The sequence below is a fragment of the Canis lupus genome, chromosome 30 (assembly GCF_011100685.1).
Source record: "Canis lupus familiaris isolate Mischka breed German Shepherd chromosome 30, alternate assembly UU_Cfam_GSD_1.0, whole genome shotgun sequence".
Classification (NCBI taxonomy): Eukaryota; Metazoa; Chordata; class Mammalia; order Carnivora; family Canidae; genus Canis; species Canis lupus.
Window position 1 is genome coordinate 40,271,519 of NC_049251.1, and position 20,603 is coordinate 40,292,121.

At 45.6% G+C, this 20,603-nt stretch overlaps 1 protein-coding gene and 1 long non-coding RNA gene across 2 annotated transcripts in view; one reads left to right on the forward strand and one right to left on the reverse strand.

The window, feature by feature from the left end:
- Positions 1–1,580: 1,580 nt before the first annotated feature.
- On the reverse strand, positions 1,581–13,383 carry LOC111093339. The gene is made up of 2 exons (XR_005381902.1): positions 13,201–13,383; positions 1,581–2,671 (listed from the first exon to the last, which is right to left on the reverse strand). It is a non-coding gene; the product is annotated as an uncharacterized LOC111093339 (long non-coding RNA).
- Positions 13,384–13,515: 132 nt separating this feature from the next.
- Positions 13,516–20,603, forward strand: part of ETFA (electron transfer flavoprotein subunit alpha) — a 77,124-nt gene continuing 70,036 nt past the window's right edge. Inside the window, exon 1 of the mRNA XM_038581082.1 lies at positions 13,516–13,653. Coding sequence (XP_038437010.1) covers positions 13,615–13,653 — 39 coding nt within the window. The 5' untranslated portion in view covers positions 13,516–13,614. The remainder of the gene's footprint in view (positions 13,654–20,603) is intronic.

The following is a 20,603-nucleotide window of genomic DNA, read 5'->3' on the forward strand; positions in this document are numbered from 1 at the left end:
CTTAACCGTTGCTTTGTCCTCTCTTACGCTGTTGCAGGGTTGGTGAGTGTGACGGGTGGATGTGGCAGTCATGATGGGATGTCACCACCAAGCTTGGGTTAATAACATCTTGGTGTCTCTGCCTTTGGGGAAGGTCACATAGAGAAGTCCCTGTGGTGAGGGCCTGAAGCCTCCTGCCAACAGCTACACGGGTGGTCTTGGAAGTGATTCCCAGTCCCACATGAGTCTTCAGAGCCTGCAGCTCTGGCCAGTAGCTTGAATGTAACCTTGTGGGAAAGTCTGAGCCAGAACCACCCAGCTGAGCCATTCCACGGTTCCCTAACCCTCAGAAACTGTAAGTTAATAAAAGTTGTTTCAAGATGTTATATGTGGAGGGTAATTTGTTATACAGCAGTAGGTAACTAGTACAACATGAAATCCCAAACATTTCTCACCAAAACCCTATGAGGAAGGCATTACCAACCCTTCCTGACCCGTGAAGATACAGAGGGTTGGCAAAGAAATCAGGGAACTTGTCTAAACGCGTCTCAGTTACCAACCAGGTCAGACACCTGCTATCTCACAAAATACAAAAACATCACATTTCTCTTGCCCAAATAATCTTACCCTTAAAGTCTGTCGCTCTGTTATCATTTGGGATCTTGACATCTGGTAATAATAAAAGCAATGACTATTAAAAATACACCAAGGGAAGCTGTTAGCATAACCCATAAATGTTTGAGGTTTCATGGTTGTGATTTCCAAACAGAGAAATGACAACATGTTGGAAGGAACAGATGAGTTGAAAGGAGAATCTGAACGTGGCACAGTTAAAATCATCTGTAGGTATTTTTAGCACAAAGAAAGAAGTCCCCTTGGTAGACATGGCTAAAAACGTAGGGCCATTTTCCTGTGCTATGTATTTCATGTGCTGTGTATCTCGTGTGCTATAAGTCAACGAATGTCATAGCAAAATGATTGCTTGTTGAGAACATGGATGGGCCTTGAAAGTGTGAAGCACTTTTTTTTTATTATTTTAAAAGATTTTATTTATTCATAAGAGACACCCAGAGAGAGGCAGAGACACAGGCAGCGGGAGAAGCAGGCTCCATGCAGGGAGCCTGATGTGGGACTGAATCCCAGGACCCTGGGATCATGACCTGAGCTGAAGACAGACGCTCAATCACTGAGCCACCCAGGGGCCCCTATGAAGCAGGTTTAAAGAATACAGGCTCATTTCTATGTGGCCCTTACTGAAGTGGAGGAAGGGACCACCCAGAAGCAGCACTCTAGGATCCAATCTCCATCAGCCTCCAAATTTTAAGTGAAAGAGTGACTCTGCTATGCCAACACAGCTTCAGGACAAATTCTTAGACCTCTTTTTCTTCTAACTGGACTGCTGCCCCTAAAATATTCCTATACAGAAATTCTGGGGTGGCTCTGGGAAGCAGTGAGCTTCAGCCACACAGCTGGATAACAGAGAGAACTGAGGGCTATTAAGCGTATCAGAACAAGGTGGAGTCCTGGAACACTGGTGGGCCCACGTTGGTGTGTGCAGTGTGTCCAAGACCCTTGTAATCACCAATGATTAAATTGCTGCCTTTTCCCTTTTCTTTTTTTAAGATTTTTATTTATTTATTTGTTTGTTTAACAGTCAGAGAGAGAGAGAGAGAGAGAGAGAACAAGCCAGGGGAACGAGAGGGGGCAAAGCAGGCTTCCCAGGAGCAGGGAGCCCATGTGAGGCTCAATCCGAGGACCCTGGGATCATGACCTGAGCCGAAGACAGACACTTCACTGAGTGAGCTACCCAGGCGCTCCAAATTACTGCCTTTTTAAAATATTTTTTAAAACAGAAAATGAATGACAGAACTTATAACACCCCTCACCCTCATGTGTGACGTGTGTACCTATGTTGCATGTGTATCTACATCCTATGCAATTTACACACTTAAAGTATCTGGTTCGACGGGTTTTAGTATATTCAGGGTCGTATGACCATCACCACAATTTTAGATATTTTTGTTACCCCCTAAAAGTACAAACACACACTCTTGCACGTGCACAGTGAAGTACATGCATTACTCAGTGCCCTCAGCCACAGGTGACCACTTCTCTCTGTACAGACTTGCCCACGCGGGGCGCTGCGTGTAACCAGGACCATATGACACGCGGTGGTGTGACCAGCTTCTTCCATGATCATAAAGATGATGGTCTTCTCAGAAGGCCTCCTGGTCCCCACGGGGGTCAGTGCTCCGGCCGCCCTGTCATCACAGTCTGTCGTGTGACCACATCACATTGAATGTATCCACTTGCCAGTTGATGGGCGTTTGCATTGTTTTCACATTTTGGCTGCTGCCAACATTTGGGTAGGTCTGTGCCAACACACGACATCTGGGGGCAACACCGGAGCGGAATTGCTGGGTGACGTCTGACTCCCCCAAGTGTCCTGAGGAGCTGCCAGGTTATGGACTCAGGGGCCTCCAGTCTCCCCACATCCTTCTCGATGCTTGTGGTCACCGTCGTGTGGCCGGTACCTCTCCATGCATGGGACAGCTGCAGCAGGCTGTGGCCCTGCCCCTCCTCCCCTGCCGGCCAGGGACGGGGACGTCGCCCTCTCCACTCGCAGGCACCCCAGCATCCACCAGAGCCCACGAAGTACTCTGTGTGGAAAAAGTCCATTCAGATTCTTTGCCTATTAAAAAAAAAATGGGTTCTTTTTTATTACTGGGTTCGAAGAATTCTTTATATATTCTGGATACAATCCCTTATCAAATCTTTTTTTTAAAGATTTTATTTATTTATTCATTAGAGTCCCACAGAGAGAGAGGCAGAGACACAGGCAGAGGGAGAAGCAGGCTCCATGCAGGGAGCCCGACGTGGGACTCGATCCCGGGTCCCCAGGATCAGGCCCTGGGCTGAAGGCGGCGCTAAACCGCTGAGCCACGCGGGCTGCCCTCCCTTATCAAATCTAATTTTCCAATACTTTCTCCCATGCTGTGGGATGTCTTTCTTGATGGTGTCTCTTGAAATACAAAAGTTTTAAATATCGATAAAGTCTAATTTATCAATGTTTTCTCTTGTTGCTCATGTTTTTGGTGTCATATCTAAGAAGGCTTTACCTAAGATAAGGTCAACATGATTTTATTCTAAGAGTTTCATAGTTTTAGCTCTTATGGTTTATTTTGAGTTAATTCTTGTGTATGGTGTAAAGAAGGGGTCCCGCTTCATTCTTTTGCATGTGGAAAATCTCACAATGAGAGAGTTACTTTTTTTCAGGGAGAAGCAAAAGAATGAGCTTTTTGATGCTTGACCTTTCATTATAATATTTAAAATTCAAATGATTAGGTTCTAAATTTCCCTATGGCCCTGAATTCTTTCCTTCCTTCCTTCCTTCCTTCCCTCCTTCCTTCTTTCCTTCCTTCCTTCCTTCCTTCCTTCCTTCCTTCCTTCCTTCCTTCTTCCTTCTTCCTTCTTTCCTTCCTTCCTTCTTCCTTCCTTCTTTCCTTCCTTCCTTCCTTCCTTCCTTCTTCCTTCCTTCCTTCCTTCCTTCCTTCCTTTTTTCCTTCTTCTCCTTTCATAGTTGTTGCCAACTTCTGTTGTTATTCTTTGAGATAATTAACAGATAGTTAGTTATTGAACACCTCCTGCATGCCTGGTACTTCACCATGTGGTGAAGGGGAATATGTACAAGACATAGACTCTGCCCTAAAACAGTTTACAGTTCAGTTGAGGTAGTAAGTGTCACATATGTTAAACATCGACCAATAACATAAGGTCAATAACAACCTAAGCTTGAAGTGGTCCCAGAAATACAGTGAAACGTTTGTATTGTGATAAGACAGCAAAACCACATATAGATCAATGACATACAACTAAAGAGATGTGGCAATCGGGCTCACACACTGCTGGTGGAAATGTAACATGGTGTAGCCACATTGGAAACCAGTTGGCAGTTCCTTAAATGGTTAGATCCAAAGTTGCCATTTCTAATCCTAGAGAAATGAAAACATATTTCCAGGCAAAACCTTGTACACAGATGTTTATAGCAGCATTATTCGTAAGAACCCCAAAGTGGAAAAAGCCAAAATGTCCATCAACTGATGGATAAATAAAGTGTAGTATATCCATACTATAGAATATTATTCAGTCATTACCAGAAATAAAATATGGATAATGCTACAACATAGATGAACCTTGACAAGAGTATGCTAAGTGAAAGAAGCGAGTCACAAAATAGCACACGTTATATGATTCCATTTGTTAAAAATGTTCATAATAGGCAAATCCATAGATGGAAAGTAGATGAGTGGCTGCTTAGGGCCTGGGGGATGAGGTGATAGGGGAGCGGCAGCTAGAGCGTGAGCTTTCTTTTCGAGGTGATCAAAATATTTCAAGATCGACTGTGGTGATGGCTGCACAACATTGAATTTATCAAAAATAATTTATCTGTAAAAAGTAAATGGGTAAATTAAATGGTGCATTAATTATATTTCAATAAAGCTGTTATTAAAGAAACAAAGACATAAAGTCAACCAAAGCCAGAGGGATGAGGGAAAGAGAGAGGTAAGTGAGTGCAGGCTGGGAAGTCTAAGAAGGCTTCAGAGCAACAGCTTATCTGTTCATCTGTGTCTTCGTTGTTCATCGATGAAGTACGCAGTGAGCACTTAAACGTGCCGGATATTGTTCTAGGTGCAAGGGAGCCAGCAATGAATAGAACAAAGCTCTAGCTCTAAAAAATAAAACATAGTTAGAAGGAGAAAGTGGAGAAGGGCTCCCATATCGGAGGTTGAAGAAAGCCTCTTCGGGGAGGTAGTATTTAGGCTGAGACCTGAGTGAAGGGTAGGAGCAGAGTATGTAGGAGCTCTGGGGGAAAAGCATTCTGGGCAGAGGGAACAGCAAGCACAGAGGCCTCGAGGCAGGAGTGTTGGAGGCTGAGTAGAAAGCCTCCCTGAAGCGGGAGAAAATAGATCAATCAGAGGGCCAAGCAAGGGCCAGATCAAGGGAGGACCTGAAGCCACGGAAAGATCTTTGAATTTTTTCCCTCAGTGTGATGGGGGAGGGTTTTGGACAGAGATGGTTTAATGTGGTTTTTAATAATAGAATTTTCTTTTTTTTAAAGATTTTATTTGTTTGATAGAGAGAGAGAGAGAGAGGGAGAGCAGGTAGGAGGGGCAGGGGGAGAGGCGGGTTCCCGCTGAGCGCCATGAGGGGCTCTATCTCAGGACCCTGGGATCATGACCTGAGCCAAAGGCAGATGCTTAACCGACTGAGCCACTCAGGTGTGCCTACAAAATGATTAATATTTTAGAGCATCTCCGTTTGTTCCGAGGTGTATAGCTTGTAAAGGCAAGAGCAGAAGCTCAGAGCCTAGGTGGGAGGCTGCTGTGGCCTGAAAGCAGAAAGCTAAAGCCAACACGATTGGCTGCTGGATTGAACTAAGGACATGGGTCAGATTTCAAAATGAAATGTTTCAGCTATGTTTCTATCAACATCCTGATTATAACTTACACAAGCAGAGACTTCAAGCTGGCGACCTGCCGTGCACGCTTGTGTGTGGAATGTGCTTTAGATAACTTTATTGAGGTGAAATTTACGTATAGTGAAATTCACCAATTTAAAATGTAGGGTTTTTTTTGTTGTTTTGATAAATGTACACAGCCAGTGCATATACTACAATCACGATATAGGATGCTTTAATCCCCCTAGAAGGTTCCCTCACGCCCATTTGCTAGGCTCAGCTCCTAGAAACCACTTATCTGTCTTTTCTTCCTGTAGTTTTGCCTTTTACAGACTGTCCTATAAATAGAATCATCTGTCTTCTGTGTCTGTCTTGTTTCACTTAGTGCTTTTGAGATCGATCCACTTCATGGCATTTGTCAGTAATGTGCACCCTTTTTACTGCTTTACGGTGAATGCAATAGACCATACTTGGTCATTTTGGGAAAGCCTTAACAAAATGCCATAGACTAAGTGACTTAAATAAGAGAGACTGGTTGTTTTTTGGTTTTTGTTTTTTGTTTTTTTAGTTCTAGAAGTTTGAGATCAGGGTATCAGCATGGTTGGGTTCTTGTGAGGACTTTCGTCCAGGCTTGCAGATGGCCAACTTCTCTCTGGGTCATCACATGCAGGAGGGGCACATTAATCCCATTATGAGGGCTCCAGCCTCATGGCCTCCTCTACGCCTAATTACCAAAGGCCCCATCTTCAAATATCAAATCGGGTGTTAAGTCTTCAATGTATGAGTTCTGGGGGACACGATTCAGTCCATAGCACAGCCAAATACACTAGACCACGATCTGTCTCATGAATTTGCCAGTGAATAGGCAGTTAGATTATTTCCAGTTTGGGGCTGTTATAAACATTTGAGTGCAATTTCAACCTGGTCTTGGGCTGAAGCATTGCAATAAACCCAATAAACTGCTGTGTGATAGGGCAAGTCAGATGACTCAGCTTCTATTTTTGACACAAAAAAATCATGCAATTGGCAATATTCGCCTAGAGAACGATGTTCACTGTTGACACTGTGAGTGAGTGACATGTGACAGATTCAAAGTATTTTCAATGACGTGGCTGCTGATGCACAACACGGTGGGCCCTTCACATCTTATGCATTCACAAGCTTTTACATTTGTCTGAGTCTTTCTCTGCTCCACACATATTTTTACCACCATCAGTTGTAATCTATCTTTGCAGATTCCACGTTGGGTTGTATTAAATTAGTGGTTCCTCAACTTCTTTGAAAACTTCCTGTTCATTCAGACCATTCACAGAGGCCCATCCTATAGTCATTTCAAATTTGGCGTTGACTCCTCAAATAAATACTAAGCGAGCAGGATCAGTAACATCTGTTAACTCATCAAAAGCCAAGGAAAGCTACCAGAAATAATCTGCTTTGGCTTTCAATTGATTACTGATTTGCTTCCCCATGTTCTCTTCTGCCCCCAAATCTCATAGTAGCAGACAAGTTCATTTTCTCTGCACACGTTTTGTCAGCTGCTCAGTCAGACCCAATCTAAGTAATTCCCCATCAGTAAATGGCCACCCTTGTTCGGCTAACACATGAACAAATCAGAAACTTCGGCTGCAGCTCTTTCACCTTGAAGAAATTCTGATGTACTGAGATAGTCTGTTTTATTATTTTTAAAAGATTTTATTTATTTATTCATGAGAGGCACAGAGAGAGAGAGGCAGAGACACAGGCAGAGGGAGAAGCAGGCTCTCTGCGGGAAGCCCGATGAAGGACTCGATCCCGGGACCCCAGGACCACACCCTGAGCCAAAGGCAGACGCTCAACCGCTGAGCCTCCCAGGTGTCCCTATCCATTGTATGCCTTTAGCATGGCTATCATGCTATTGCATAAGAAACCCAATGCTTTGCCATCTAATTCAATAACAGAATAATTCACATCCATTGGATTATTGTTCAGGCTGGTACCTCAGCCCAGCTTCTCCTTCTGCCCCAATTCTGCTTCTGTCTTGCCTTACACAGATGTGAATTCTAAAAGCACCCTCCTGCTGGTCCTCGTGTGCTTGCATCAAGAGGAGAGCCTGCTCCCAAGAGGAGCAGGGGGGCAGGAGTGGTCTGAGAAAGCAGTTCATCAGGTGGGGTTCTGGAGCTGTAGTGGTCTTTGCTAGCCTAGCCCCGAGCGCCCCCTGACTGCCAGTACCTGGAACACAGATAGTTGTTGGTTAGCATAAAGTGGGGGTCCAATTGTGAAACCCTTCACGGGTGGTGACCTGGGATGGTATGCTTCCAGAAGGGAATGTACGAGACATCTGAGCAACACAGGGGGACCACAACGGCACAATGGCATTGGGTGGCAATTACTAAGCTTCACTGACATCTTATGGAAGAAAAATTTTTTTAAAGATGAGGATTAACAGGCAATTGTATAAAAGCCACGTGGCCACTTATGCTTCTATAGATGGTATAGATGGTATTACTGTTTTCAGTGGTAAAAGATGCTGTGTGTGGTTTGCAGCAACTTCCCCTGGGAATCACAACATAGGTCCTTGGGGTGTTGGAGTAAGGCCATGCCATGTATCGGAGAGGTTTGTGTGCCTTTTGAAAAAAACTGCTTGTGGGGATCCCTGGGTGGCGCAGCGGTTTGGCGCCTGCCTTTGGCCCGGGGCGCGATCCTGGAGACCCGGGATCGAATCCCACGTCGGGCTCCCGGTGCATGGGGCCTGCTTCTCCCTCTGCCTGTGTCTCTGCCTCTCTCTCTCTCTCTCTCTCTCTCTCTGTGACTATCATAAATAAATAAAAATTAAAAAAAAAAAAAAAACTGCTTGTGTGCCACTGGGCCCGATCATAGGACATCGAGGGACCACATGTCAGAACTACCCATCATGAGCGAGGCTCTATCAAACCCACCAAGACGTAATACCAGGCAGCCAGCAGTAATCCATCCTATGATGGAGCCGGTGCATCTGGGATGGAACACAAGTGATAGGATCAGATGGTTCAAGCAAGTTTTGCTTGGACAGGCAGCCCAGATGCCAGGTCGTGACACACCCTTACACCAGCACCTTCCTCAGCTCACACTGATGGCTATATGTAGGCTTCCTTTCCTTACAGCCAGCTGAAAGAGGAGGGAAAATCCTGTGTTTGACTTGTGGAGAGTTGTCTCAGTATGTGATTGAGAACGGAGGGTAGTTGCCCCTCACTTAGGGGTGACCTTGAGAAACAGGTGAAAGATCTTCTCAGTGGGCAGAACTTCAAGAGGTGCACCTGGGCACCGACTCTGTAGACAGAGCTCTGTAGACCCCAAGGTTAGAATACACATGAACTCAGGGGCAATGGTGAAAGGACTGTATGACTGGTAGGGGCCTGGAAGAAGAAATTTGGGAAGATTAGGGACAAAGAGTTTGGGATAGAGACACAAGGATGGATAGACGTATGGGAATTACCACAAGGCATGAAGATCTTTAAGTAGTCTCCACACCCAACATGGGGCTTGAACTCATGAGCCAAAGATCAAGAGTTACATGTTCTACTGACTGAGCCAGCCAAATACCCCGAGTAGGATCTTTGTATCACATGGCAACACCAGCTAGAAAGCATTCACCATGGAAGAGACACTAAATAACTAAAAAAAGGCAAAATTCACTTGGGCAGGCGACCTCAGCCAGTCTCTCATCAGCTGCCCAGTGCTGGCTCGAAGGAGACACGGAAAAAGTGGGCACAATGGTAGATGCAGAGGCTAGTGTGAGCCTGAGAGCATGGGCTCCCACTTACAAGGACCACTGTCAGCTACTGTTGAATATGCCCCCGACGTCATAACCATCCTCCAGGAGACCAATTGGCCAGGTAGTGGTAACTTGACTACATGGAATCCCTTCCATCCTGGTGGAGCCATGACTCATCCTGATAGGAAATAGCGTATTCTGGGTACTGTTTACCTTTCCTGCCCACAAGATCCCATCCAGTACCGCTACCTGAAGGCTTTTTGAAGATTTCATTCACCAGCACAAGATCTTACATAACATCAGGTCAGGGACCCAACTTACTGAAGTGGATGTGCAGGAAGAGTCTATGATCACAGAATTGAGTCATCTAGTCATATACTGGACCACCCAGAGCTGCTGGCCTGATAGGGCATTGGAATGGCCTCCTGATGCCCACTTGAAGCTCCAGCTTAGAGGCAATACCTTATGAGGATGGGGTTCAGCTTCCAGGAAGCCACATCCATCTTGAATCAAAGACCTTTATACGGTGCTGTGTGCCCAGTCAGAAGAACACATGGGCCCAGGAACCAAGGAGGTAGGATCAAGAGGGACCTAGTACCGTCACTCTCAATGGGCATTTGTAGAATTTGGGCTTCCAGATCTCACAATTCCAGATCTCTGGGCCCTGCAGGGATAGAGGTACTTGTCCCCAAAGGGGAATCTTCCACAAGAGGACACAGCAGCAGTCCTATTGAACTGTAAGCTGCAGAGGCTACCTGAGTGCTCTTGGCACCTTGTTTGTAGGGACCAGCAGGCAAGAAGGAGAGTCATCATCTTGGCCAAGAGTGATCTACTTAGGTGCTTCTCAGTACTCTCTTACTCAATTTTGACAATAAATGGGCAAGAGCAGCACCCCTGAGCCCCTGAGAAGTTGTGGTGGTTAGGGGCTCAGATCCTCAGGGAAGCCATCGAGATCAGAAGAGATGCTGGCTGAGAGGGAAATTTAGGATTGAATGCAAGCAAGGAAAAAAAAAAAAAAAAAAGCAAGCAAGCAAGGAGACAATAAGTTCCAGGTGTGGCTTCCAGGTGGAGGAATAAAGAGGTGTTGGGAGAAGTTGTTGATTTGTAGGCATCTTTTGAAGGGAAAGCCGATGGGATTTGTTAGTTAGACTTGACAAAGATGGAAAGGTTGATTGTTGACAAATTGGGAACTGAGATCCTTTCTGAACATGTCACTCTCCTGCTTAAAAATTTCATGGTAAAGTTCAGCCTTTTTTAGCAAGTCATTCATTAGTTTGTTGATTCATTCAGCAAATACTGACTGAATGCCTACTATGAGCCAGGCACTGTGCAAGGTGTTGAAGACTTAAAATAATAATATTAAAATAATAATAATAATAATAATAATAATAATAATAATAATGGAGATAGGATAGCTTCTCTGCCTTTACAGGCCTTATAGTCAGATGGGTGAGATAGACAAGTAACCAGGTCATTACAACCCATGTGACAACTGCCAGTATAGGGAAAGTACAGGTGAAAATAGGGGTACATGGGAGAAGTACCTCATCCAGAGTTAGTGGGAGGAGGAATGTTCAAGCCAAAATTTCAAGAATAAATAGGTTTTTTTTTTTAAGATTTTATTCATTTATTCATGAGAGACATGGAGAGAGAGGCAGAGACACAGGCAGAGGGAGAATCAGGCTCCGCTCAGGGAGCCCGATGCGGGACTCAATCCCAGGTCTCCAGGATCAGGCCTGGGGCTGAAGGCGGTGCTAAACCGCTGAGCCACTCAGGATGCCCAAGAATGAATAGGTATTAACAAGTTGAAGGAGTAAATGGAGATGGAGGAAGAAATGAGAGGGGAGGCAGAGGGGGTAGGGCATTGGAGGATAGGAAGGAAGTTCTGTATGGCCACGGGGCGGGGGTGTTGAAGACAAGTCTCAAGAGAAAAGGAAGGATTAGTTCACACAGGGCTTATATGTCATGGTAGGGGGTTTGCATATTATTATATAAGCCCATGGCGGGGGGAGGGGGAAAGCCCATGATGGGGCACTGAAGTGTGTTCAACAGAAGAGTAACATCATAGATTTGCCCTTATTTATTTATTTATTTATTTATTTATTTATTAAAATATTTTATTCATTTATTCATGAGAGAGGCAGAGACACAGGCAGAGGGAGAAGCAGGCTCCTTGAGGGGAGCCTGATGTAGGACTTGATCCCAGGACTCTGGGATCACACCCTGAGCCACCTAGTTGCCCCCAATTTACCCTTTTGAAAGAGCCCTTTATTTGCAGTAGGCGATGGATTGGAGGGTGAAGACTAGAAGTTAAGAGAACAGTAAGAAGGCAACCGCAGCAATCCCAACACGGAGTCGGGTAGAAGGGAGTCCTAGATGGATCTGGGAGCTGTTTCTCGCATGAGCAGTTGAGTGGAGGTGGAAAGCACTTCCTGACAAAGGGAATACGGGAGAATTAAATCTGGAAGGGGATGCTGTCAACTGTGTACGTGTGGGTTTGAGTTGTTGAGGGACATCCTGAGGAGATGCCCAAGTGGGCAGGTATATATGTGGATGTAAAGGTCAGGAGAGATTTGGCAGCCAAGGGCACTGAAGCCAGGATGTGGGTGGGGTGCCCAGGGACAGGAAAGGTGGAGCAAGCGAGGGCCAGGGTGGGCAATTCACCCACATTGAAGGCCTTGCCCAAGGAGGACGGTAGTTGTAGTTGTGTCTCCAGCCGCTCTGCCTCTTTCTGCAGCAGCGCACGGCCCCGATCCTGTCCTTGGACCTTCCCCTTATGGGCTTTTGCCTACATGGTTTCTTTCTTTCTTTCTTTCTTTCTTTCTTTCTTTCTTTCTTTCTTTCTTTCTTTCTTTCTTTCTTTCTTTCTCTCTCTCTCTCTCTTTCTCTTTCTCTCTTTCTCTCTTTCTTTCTTCTCTTTCTTCCTTCCTTCCTTTCTTTCCTTTCTTTCTTTCTCTTTCTTCTTTTTTTCTTTCTTTCTTTTTAAAAGATTTTATTTATTTATTCCTGAGAAACAGAAAGAAAGAGAGAGAGAGAGGCAGAGACACAGGCAGAAGGAGAAGCAGGCTCCCTGCGGGGAGCCCAACGTGGGACTCGATCCCAGGACCCCGGGGTCACGTCCTGCGCCAAAGGCAGATGCTCAATCGCTGAGCCCCTCCGGGGCCCGGTTCTTTTTTTAATTTAAGATTTTATGTAATTGAGAGCGAGATCAGGATTGGATACTGCATTTTGTCGAATGCTTTCTCTGCATCTATTGAGAGGATCATATGGTTCTTGGTTTTTCTCTTGCTGATATGATGAATCACATTGATTGTTTTATGAGTGTTGAACCAGCCTTGTGTCCCGGGAATAAATCCTACTTGGTCATGGTGAATAATTTCCTTAATGTACTGTTGGATCCTATTGGCTAGTATCTTGTTGAGAATTTTTGCATCCATGTTCATCAGGGATATTGGTCTGTAATTCTCCTTTTTGGTGGGGTCTTTGTCTGGTTTTGAAATTAAGGTGATGCTGACCTCATAGAACGAATTTGGAAGTACTCATCTCTTTCTGTCTTTCCAAACAACTTTAGTAGAATAGGTATGATTTCTTCTTTAAACGTTTGATAGAATTCCCCTGGGAAGCCATCTGGCCCTGGACTGTTGTGTCTTGGGAGGTTTTTGATGACTGCTTCAATTTCCTCCCTGGTTATTGGCCTGTTCAGGTTTTCTATTTCTTCCTGTTCCAGTTTTGGTAGTTTGTGGCTTTCCGGGAATGCGTCCATTCCTTCTAGATTGCCTAATTTATTGGCGTATAGCTGTTCATAATAGGTTTTTAAAATCGTTTGTATTTCCTTGGTGTTGGTAGTGATCTCTCCTTTCTCATTCATGATTTTATTAGTATGAGTCTTCTCCCTCTTCTTTTTAATAAGGCGAGAGGGCGAGCCCGCTGCCCGCGGGAGCCAGGCCGGGTGGGGGCCCGATGCTGCCTCGCAGGACGCTGCGACCGTGACCCCCGTGACCCGGCGCCCTGGTGGGTGCCTCTCCCTGCTCACCTGTAGGTTTCCCGCGCCGTCTGGGGAGGCCGCCGCGTCCCCGTATCACGTGCCCTGACCTGGAAGACGGGCTGACCCGGGGCAGGTGCAGCGCTGACCTGCGTGACCCGACGGCCGGGAGCAGGGCGAGGGGCGGCCCCGCGCGTGGGGAGGCGGGCGGAGCGGCCGGGGCGGGCGGGGCAAGCGCTGCGGCGGGGAGGCAGGTGCTCCCGCCCCGCCCCGCCCTCCGGCCGCCGGCCCCCGCCGCGCCGCGCGAGGCCTCCCCTTTGCCCCACTTCCCAGGCCCCGCCCCCGCCTTCCGCCGTCCCCATTGGCTGCCGCCCGGCCAATGGGCTGCTGGGACCGAGCGTCTCGCGGGATTCCCGGGCTGCGCGGCCGCGGTGACGGCGCTGCGGGGCGGACGGAGCGGACGCCATGTTCCGAGCGGCGGCCACAGCTCGGCTCCGGCGGGCGGTGAGTGCCGGAGGGAGGCGGGCCGGCTGCTGCCCCGCGGGGGCCTGGGCGCCGACGGGCCGGGGCGCAGGCGGGCGGGCCGGGGCTGTGCGGCGGGCGCCGGGCTCCTTCGGGCGGGGCGGGGCGGGGCCGAGGTGCGGGTCAGGGTGACCTCAGGTGCGCGGCCGGCTGCCCTGCGTCGGACCCGCGAGCTCCCCGCGTCCCGGACATCGAAGCCTTTCTGCGGGCGGCTCGCGGGAGCGCTCCCGGGGGTCGGGGGCCGAGGAGACAGGGGGCCCGAGGGGCAGGGGGCGGGGTCGGGCGGCAGGAGGCGGGGCCCGAGGGGGCGGGGCGGAGACGGGGGGCGGGACCGGGGGGCAGGGGGCGGGGTCGGGCGGCAGGAGGCGGGGCCCGCGGGGGCGGGGCCGAGGAGACGGGGGAAGGGGGCGGGGCTAGGGGCGGGGCCGGAGAGTCGGGAGGGGAGGGGGCCGGGAACCGGGGGCGGGGGGGGCGGGGCGGGGGCCGAGGAGAAGAGGGCCAGGGGGCGGGGCGGAGGAGATGGGGGCAGGGGGCGTGGCCAGGACAGGCGGCGGGGCCGGGGAAACCGGGCGGAGCGAGGTGCTGGGAGCTGGCGGGGGGCGGGGGGGCAGCCGCCGCGAGCCTGGAGGGCAGGCGTCTGTACCCCGGGTCTGCGGTGCTGGCCGAGGAGCGGGGCTGCTGACCGCGGTCGCTTTCTGATGCTTTACTTAGAAATCATGTTTGCCACATTTCCATCTTGCGCGAAACACTGATAGAGAGCATATTGTCTCTACGCTCTGGGATGATAGTGTTTGGAGACTGACCGATTACAAGTGAAGTGACAATTTATATTGTGGATTCTCTAAGTTTTCCAGTTAAGTGAAAAACAAGGTCGTTAAACTGGGTCAGAGACCTTGGTGACCTTTTTCCTTTTCCGCAGGTTTGTCCTCCTCCGCAGGTTGTTTTAGGCGTGTATATTTTCCTGTCCACCCCAGAGATTTTCTCCCTGAGACAGAACTTGCAATCTTCCGAGATGTCTGTAGGCTCTTTTGTATGTGTGTGTGTTCCTTGCTTCATTAAGCAGCAACAAAACCTGTGTGCCCCTCTCCCCTGTGAGAAAAGTTCAGATCTCCATCCTTCAGGTCAGTCTTTCTCCCAGAACATTTTTCTCCCCAGGAGATGTAGGCATAAACAAGTTAGAGTCATGGCTTTGGAAGATGCCACGTATAGAGTCAGACTGGCAGAAAATAGCTACGCAGTTATTGAAAGGTAATTTTGTGGGCAGGTTAGAAGTCTGGCATAAGTGAAATAATTTGGCACCTGGGTGGCTCAGTTGATTAAGCTTCTGCCTTGGGCTCAACTCTTGATCTCAGGGTCCTGGTGTCGAGCCCCACATGGGACTCCCTGCTCAGCCGGGAACCTGCTTCTCTCTCTCCCTCTCCCCTCTCCCCCATCATGTTTTCTCTCTTGCAAATAAATGAATGAATGAATGAAGTAACTTTAGTAGGGACAATTTAGGATGTCTTGTAGATATGTGAAAAGTGAAATGATTAGCTTAAGAAATTCTTGTCACACAATTTGCTAATAGACATACATGGTATTTTCAGATCTTTATTGTGGTTTGCCAAAAAGCTTGACCTTGACTCATTTTGGAAATCTGAAGTCAGGCTAAGTAGAGTGCTTGCTCTAAAGGAATAAGAACATTTCAGAGTGGAATTTCAAGAATATAAGGAAGTGATAGGAACACTTCTAAAATAGATCCGTAAATACACATACATAACTTTTTAAAATTTTGAAATAATTTCAAACTTACAGGAAAGTTGTAAGAATAATATATGTAATTCTCAAAACCTTTTTAGTTTCACCAGCTGTTAACAGTTTGACACATTTGCTTCATCTCTTTTCATGGATACTTTTTCTTTCTTTCTTTTTTTTTTTTTTTTTTAAGATTTATATATTTGTGGTGCCTGGGTGGCACAGTCAGTTAAACATCTGCTTTTGGCTCAGTCATGATCCCTGGGTCCTGAGATCGAGCCTCATGTTGGGCTCCCTTCTCAGTGGGGACCCTGCATCTCCCTCTGCCCCTCACTTGCTCTCTCTCAAATAAGTAAAATCTATATATATATATTTAGTTTATTTGAGAGAAAGTGTACAAGAGTGCAAGAGGGGGAGGAGAGAGAGCATGTGCATGAGAGGGTGTGTACTCAGGGAGGGGTGGAGGAAGAAGAAGAGAGAGAATCCACAAGCAGACTCCTCACGGAGCCCACGTGGGGCTGGATTCAGGGCTTGATCCCAGGACCCTGAGATCATGACCTGAATTGAAACCAAGAGTTGGCCACTCAACCTTTGAGCTACCCAGGTGCCCCTTGTTATTTTTCTGAACCATTTGAAAATGTTGCAGACATGCCCCTTATTCTTGTGTCAGTGTAGTGTGTATTTTCTAAGAGCAGGGAGGTTCACATTTCATTTCCACAGTAAAATCAGCAAAACTAGGAAGTTTAACAGTGATACAATATTGTTATCCAGCCTACAAACATTCAGATGTTGTCATTTGTCACATTAATATTTTTTATGGCAGTTTTTCTCTCAGTTTGGTTTAGGGTAGTCCAGGATTGTGCCTTGCATTTAGTTTTCATGTCTCTTTAGTCTTTGTTAGAAAAGCCCCTCAGCCTTTCTTTGGCTTTGATGGCATTGACATTTTTGAAGAATATAGGTCTTCTTTTTTGTCCCAGATTGAGGTTCATCTGGTATTTCCTCATGAGTCTCACAGAAGTGATATGTGTTCTCAGCGCATCATGCTAGGAAGCTCATAATGTTGATTTATCCCATTATTGGTGATGTTAACTTTACTTGGCTAAAGTTATCAGGTTTTTCCACTCTCAAGTTACTACTTCTCCCTTATGATTTTTACTTTTTTTATTTTTTTATTTTTTAAAATTTTTATTTATTTATGATAGAGGCAGAGACATAGGCAGAGGGGGAAGCAGGCTCCATGCACCGGGAGCCCGACGTGGGATTCGATCCCAGGTCTCCAGGATCATGCCCTGGGCTAAAGGCAGGCGCTAAACTGCTGCGCCACCCAGGGATCCCCTCCCTTTATGATTTTTAAATAACTTGTAGGGAGATATATATTTAAAAAAAATTTTTTTTAAATTTTATTTATGGTAGTCACACACACACACACACACACACAGAGGCAGAGACATAGGCAGAGGGAGAAGCAGGCTCCATTCACCGGGAGCCTGTCGTGGGATTCGATCCCGGATCTCCAGGATCGCACCCTGGGCCAAAGGCAGGCGCTAAACCTCTGCGCCACCCAGGGATCCCTGTAGGGAGATATATTGAGATTATGTGAGTCTCCTCTTTCTCATCAGACTTTCACCCACTAGTCTTAACATAATGTTGATGTTAAGAGAAATTATTACTGTGATGTAAAATGGTAATTTTCTAATTCCATCATTTCTTCTGTATTAGCATTCTATTATAATGAAGATTTCTTTCTTATTTATCATGCATCCTTTATTTAGTAGGTTATAATCCATTAGTATCTTACATTTTCTTTAAAACATTTACTTTTTATTTTAGAGAGAGAGAGAGAGAATGCTCACACCCGTACGAGGGTTGGGGGAGTGGGCAAAGGAAGAGGGAGAGAATCCTCAAGCAGATTCCCGGCTGAGTGCAGAGCCTGACATAGGGCTTGGTCCCGGCTGAGAGCATGACCTGAGCCAAAATCAAAAGCTGGCCAGGTAACTGAGCCACACAGGCACCCCTTGATGCTTTCAGGTTGTCCTGTATTTCTAAAGTGAGAGTCCCTTCCTGGCTTCCATTTACTTATAATGATGTGGGAAACAAAGGCAGAAGAAAAGAAATTTCTTTATTGCCTACAGCCCACTGACAAGTTCTTGAAACAGGTAGAGTGACCTTCACTCTAGGAAGTCAGCTGCCTCTATGTTAATACTTTGTTAAGGGCAAAAGGCAATCTTAGATTAACATTATCCTGACCTCCAGTATCCTATAAATCTTCTTTAACATGTAAAAATTCCTTTGGAAGCTTCCTTTATTTCTACTCCCAGGATACATGTTAGCAATCATCCTCCAAGAATATGGCCTACTGATATACATCTGAGGGGTCTTATGACTAAGGTTTTACAAGACAGTAATAAATGGCTTTTTCCCAACAGTAGCTGGCCCCCCTCAAGGTCCTGAAAACTTTGCTTTCAAAGTTCCTTAGAGACTTACCCCATCCCTAACCCTCTCTCAACTTGAAAGTACATAATCAGTCACCCGTCAAAACCGCAGCATAGGTCTTTCTGCCCACCCGTCCTGTCCCTGTGCTATAATAAAAATCACCTTTTTTCACTGAAGACAGGTCTAGAATTTTTTCTTGGCCATTGGCTCTGAACCCCAACATTTATATATCAATGATGTCATAAACCCAAATAGTTTATCTGAAATCCCTACTCTTGAAATTTAAAAAGATTTCTTCCATAGCTAACCATGAGTTATTTAGGAGGATATATTTTCACAAAACTATATTTTTAATAATAGATTAAAGCGAATCTATTGAAAAATTATATTGAACTCTTAACGTGTATATAGTTAACTGCACACTTAAAAATGATTAAGATGATAAATTTTCTAGGTGTTATTTACTACAGTTAAAAAAAAAAAAAGGTAAAATGTAAAGTAAATGACTTGCATTTGGTATCCAGGTTCTCTTTCCAGTATTGACCTGATTTGTGCCCTTGAGCAAAGTCTTTCCTCTTTGGGGGGCTCTTCAATGTCGTCTGTTCAGTGAAGGTGGTATTCTACATCTACAGTAAGCTGGAGAACGCAGTAAGAGGAAAATAGGTATTTGCAATTAGTTAACATTCTCCTGGGGAAATTAATCTGAATTATGAGTATTGTTTTATATTCATTTGCATTTGAAATTGATTTGTTGACTAATAAGATACCAAAGAAATATTTTATGCGGAGAGTGAAGCAACCCTTTTCAAGGGCATTTGAATATTCCTGTTTTTATATTCACTGCCAGACGGGAAAGAGTAATAATCATAATTCAGATGCTGTGAAACTGGTGTGAAGGAACATGACATTTTTCAGAGTCCATGCCCTGTCACTGACAAATGAGCTTGAACTCTGTAATTTGCATGCAAATTTTAATTTCTTTTGAAAGAAGAAAGGGAGCCAATTTTGATGGGGTTCTAAAAGATTTATTGTATAAGGTGAATTCTGTAGAATTATGCTGCCTGCCAATGTGTCTACTAAGGGTCTTGTCTGTTTTTAAAGTGAATGAAGTTGAGTATATTTTTAATATTATAATCAATGTCATACGACGTTTCTAGTCATGATTAAAAGTTGCCATATTTTATTACTAAAGAGGTTAAAGTAAGTTATTTAGTTTAAGTACATAAATGTAATATACATTTTATTATTACAAAATGTACGGTAGAGTAGGGATAGGTGGCTTTAATTACATATTTAATTTTTGCTTTAGAACTTGGAAAGTCCTCCCCCCCAGATTTTATTTATTTGAGGGAGAGTGAGCATGAGTGAGGGGTGGGGTGGGATAGGAGCAGAGGGGAGAGGGAGAAGCAGCTCCCCTGTGAGCAGGGAGCCTGATGCTGATCTCCAGGGCTTCTTGTGGGATCAGCTATCTTTGTTGTGACTGCATAGTAATCTTGGAGCTTAGCTTCTTCCACTGCCCAGGCCTGTTTCCTTGATGCCTCACAGATGCTGTTTCTAGTACTCCCCAATAAACTTCTTGTACAGTCACAAGTCACACACACAAAAGGAAGTGTAAGTATAAGATGGCAACAGGCATTTAAAGCATCCACTGTCTAGCTGTGTTCATTCTTGGAAGAATTAAGACAACAGTCTTTTTGATTTTCTGTGGCTTAGATGAGCAACCTTGGGGAAAGGCAGATCTAGAGTCTTAAAATTGCTTTCTATATTTCAGTGTATAGAAGTATTTAAAGGATGTTTTTTAAAGCAACAGATTTTTTTTTTTAAAATAGACTATTTGGGGGAGCAATTTTAGGTTCACAGCAAAATTGAGCAGAAAGTACAGAGAGTTTCCGTATGTACCCCCCCCCCCCCCCACCTGTCCTCACCTTCCCCACCCTCCCTAGCCTCTCTATCAGGGACCTACACCAGAGTGATAACATTTGTTCCAGTGGATGAATCCATATTGACATTATCACCCATATCCATAGTTTACATTAGGACACAGTTACATTACATATTTATATAGTTCACTCTTAGTATTCTATATTCTATGGGTTTTGACAAATGGACAGTGGCATGTATCCACCATTATATTAAATACAGAGCAGTTTCACTGCCTTGAAATATACCAGGCTCTGCTTCTTGCCTCTCAGTTCCTGCCCTGAACCCTGCAGCTGCTGATCTTTTCACTGTTGCTACAGCTTTGCTACAGCTTTGCCTTTCCAGCGTGTTAAGTGGAACTATATAGTATGTAGCCTTTTCATAGCCTGATAGCACCTTTTTTTCCCCTTCTTTTTAAAGTGCTGCATATTCTGTTCCCTGGATGAATTACAGTTTATCCAGTTACCTACTGAAGGACATTTTGGCTGCTACCAAGTTTTGGCAGTTATGAGTAAAGCTGCTGTAGATATCCATGTGCAGGATTTTGTGTGTAAATAAGTTTCAAAACTCCTCATTTGAGGAGTATGACTATTGGATTGTATGACAAGATTTGAGAATGGCAGCTTTTTTGAGAAGCTGCCACATTGTCTTCCAAAGTGGCTGTACAATTTTTAATTTCCACCAGAGTTCCTATTGCTCCATATCCTCACCAGCATGTGGTGGTGTCAGCGTTTTGGATTTTCACTATTCTAATAGGTATGCAGTAGTATTTCAGTTTTGTTTTAATTTGCAGTTCCCTCATGATACATGATGTTGAACATCTTTACATGTGCTTATTTACCATC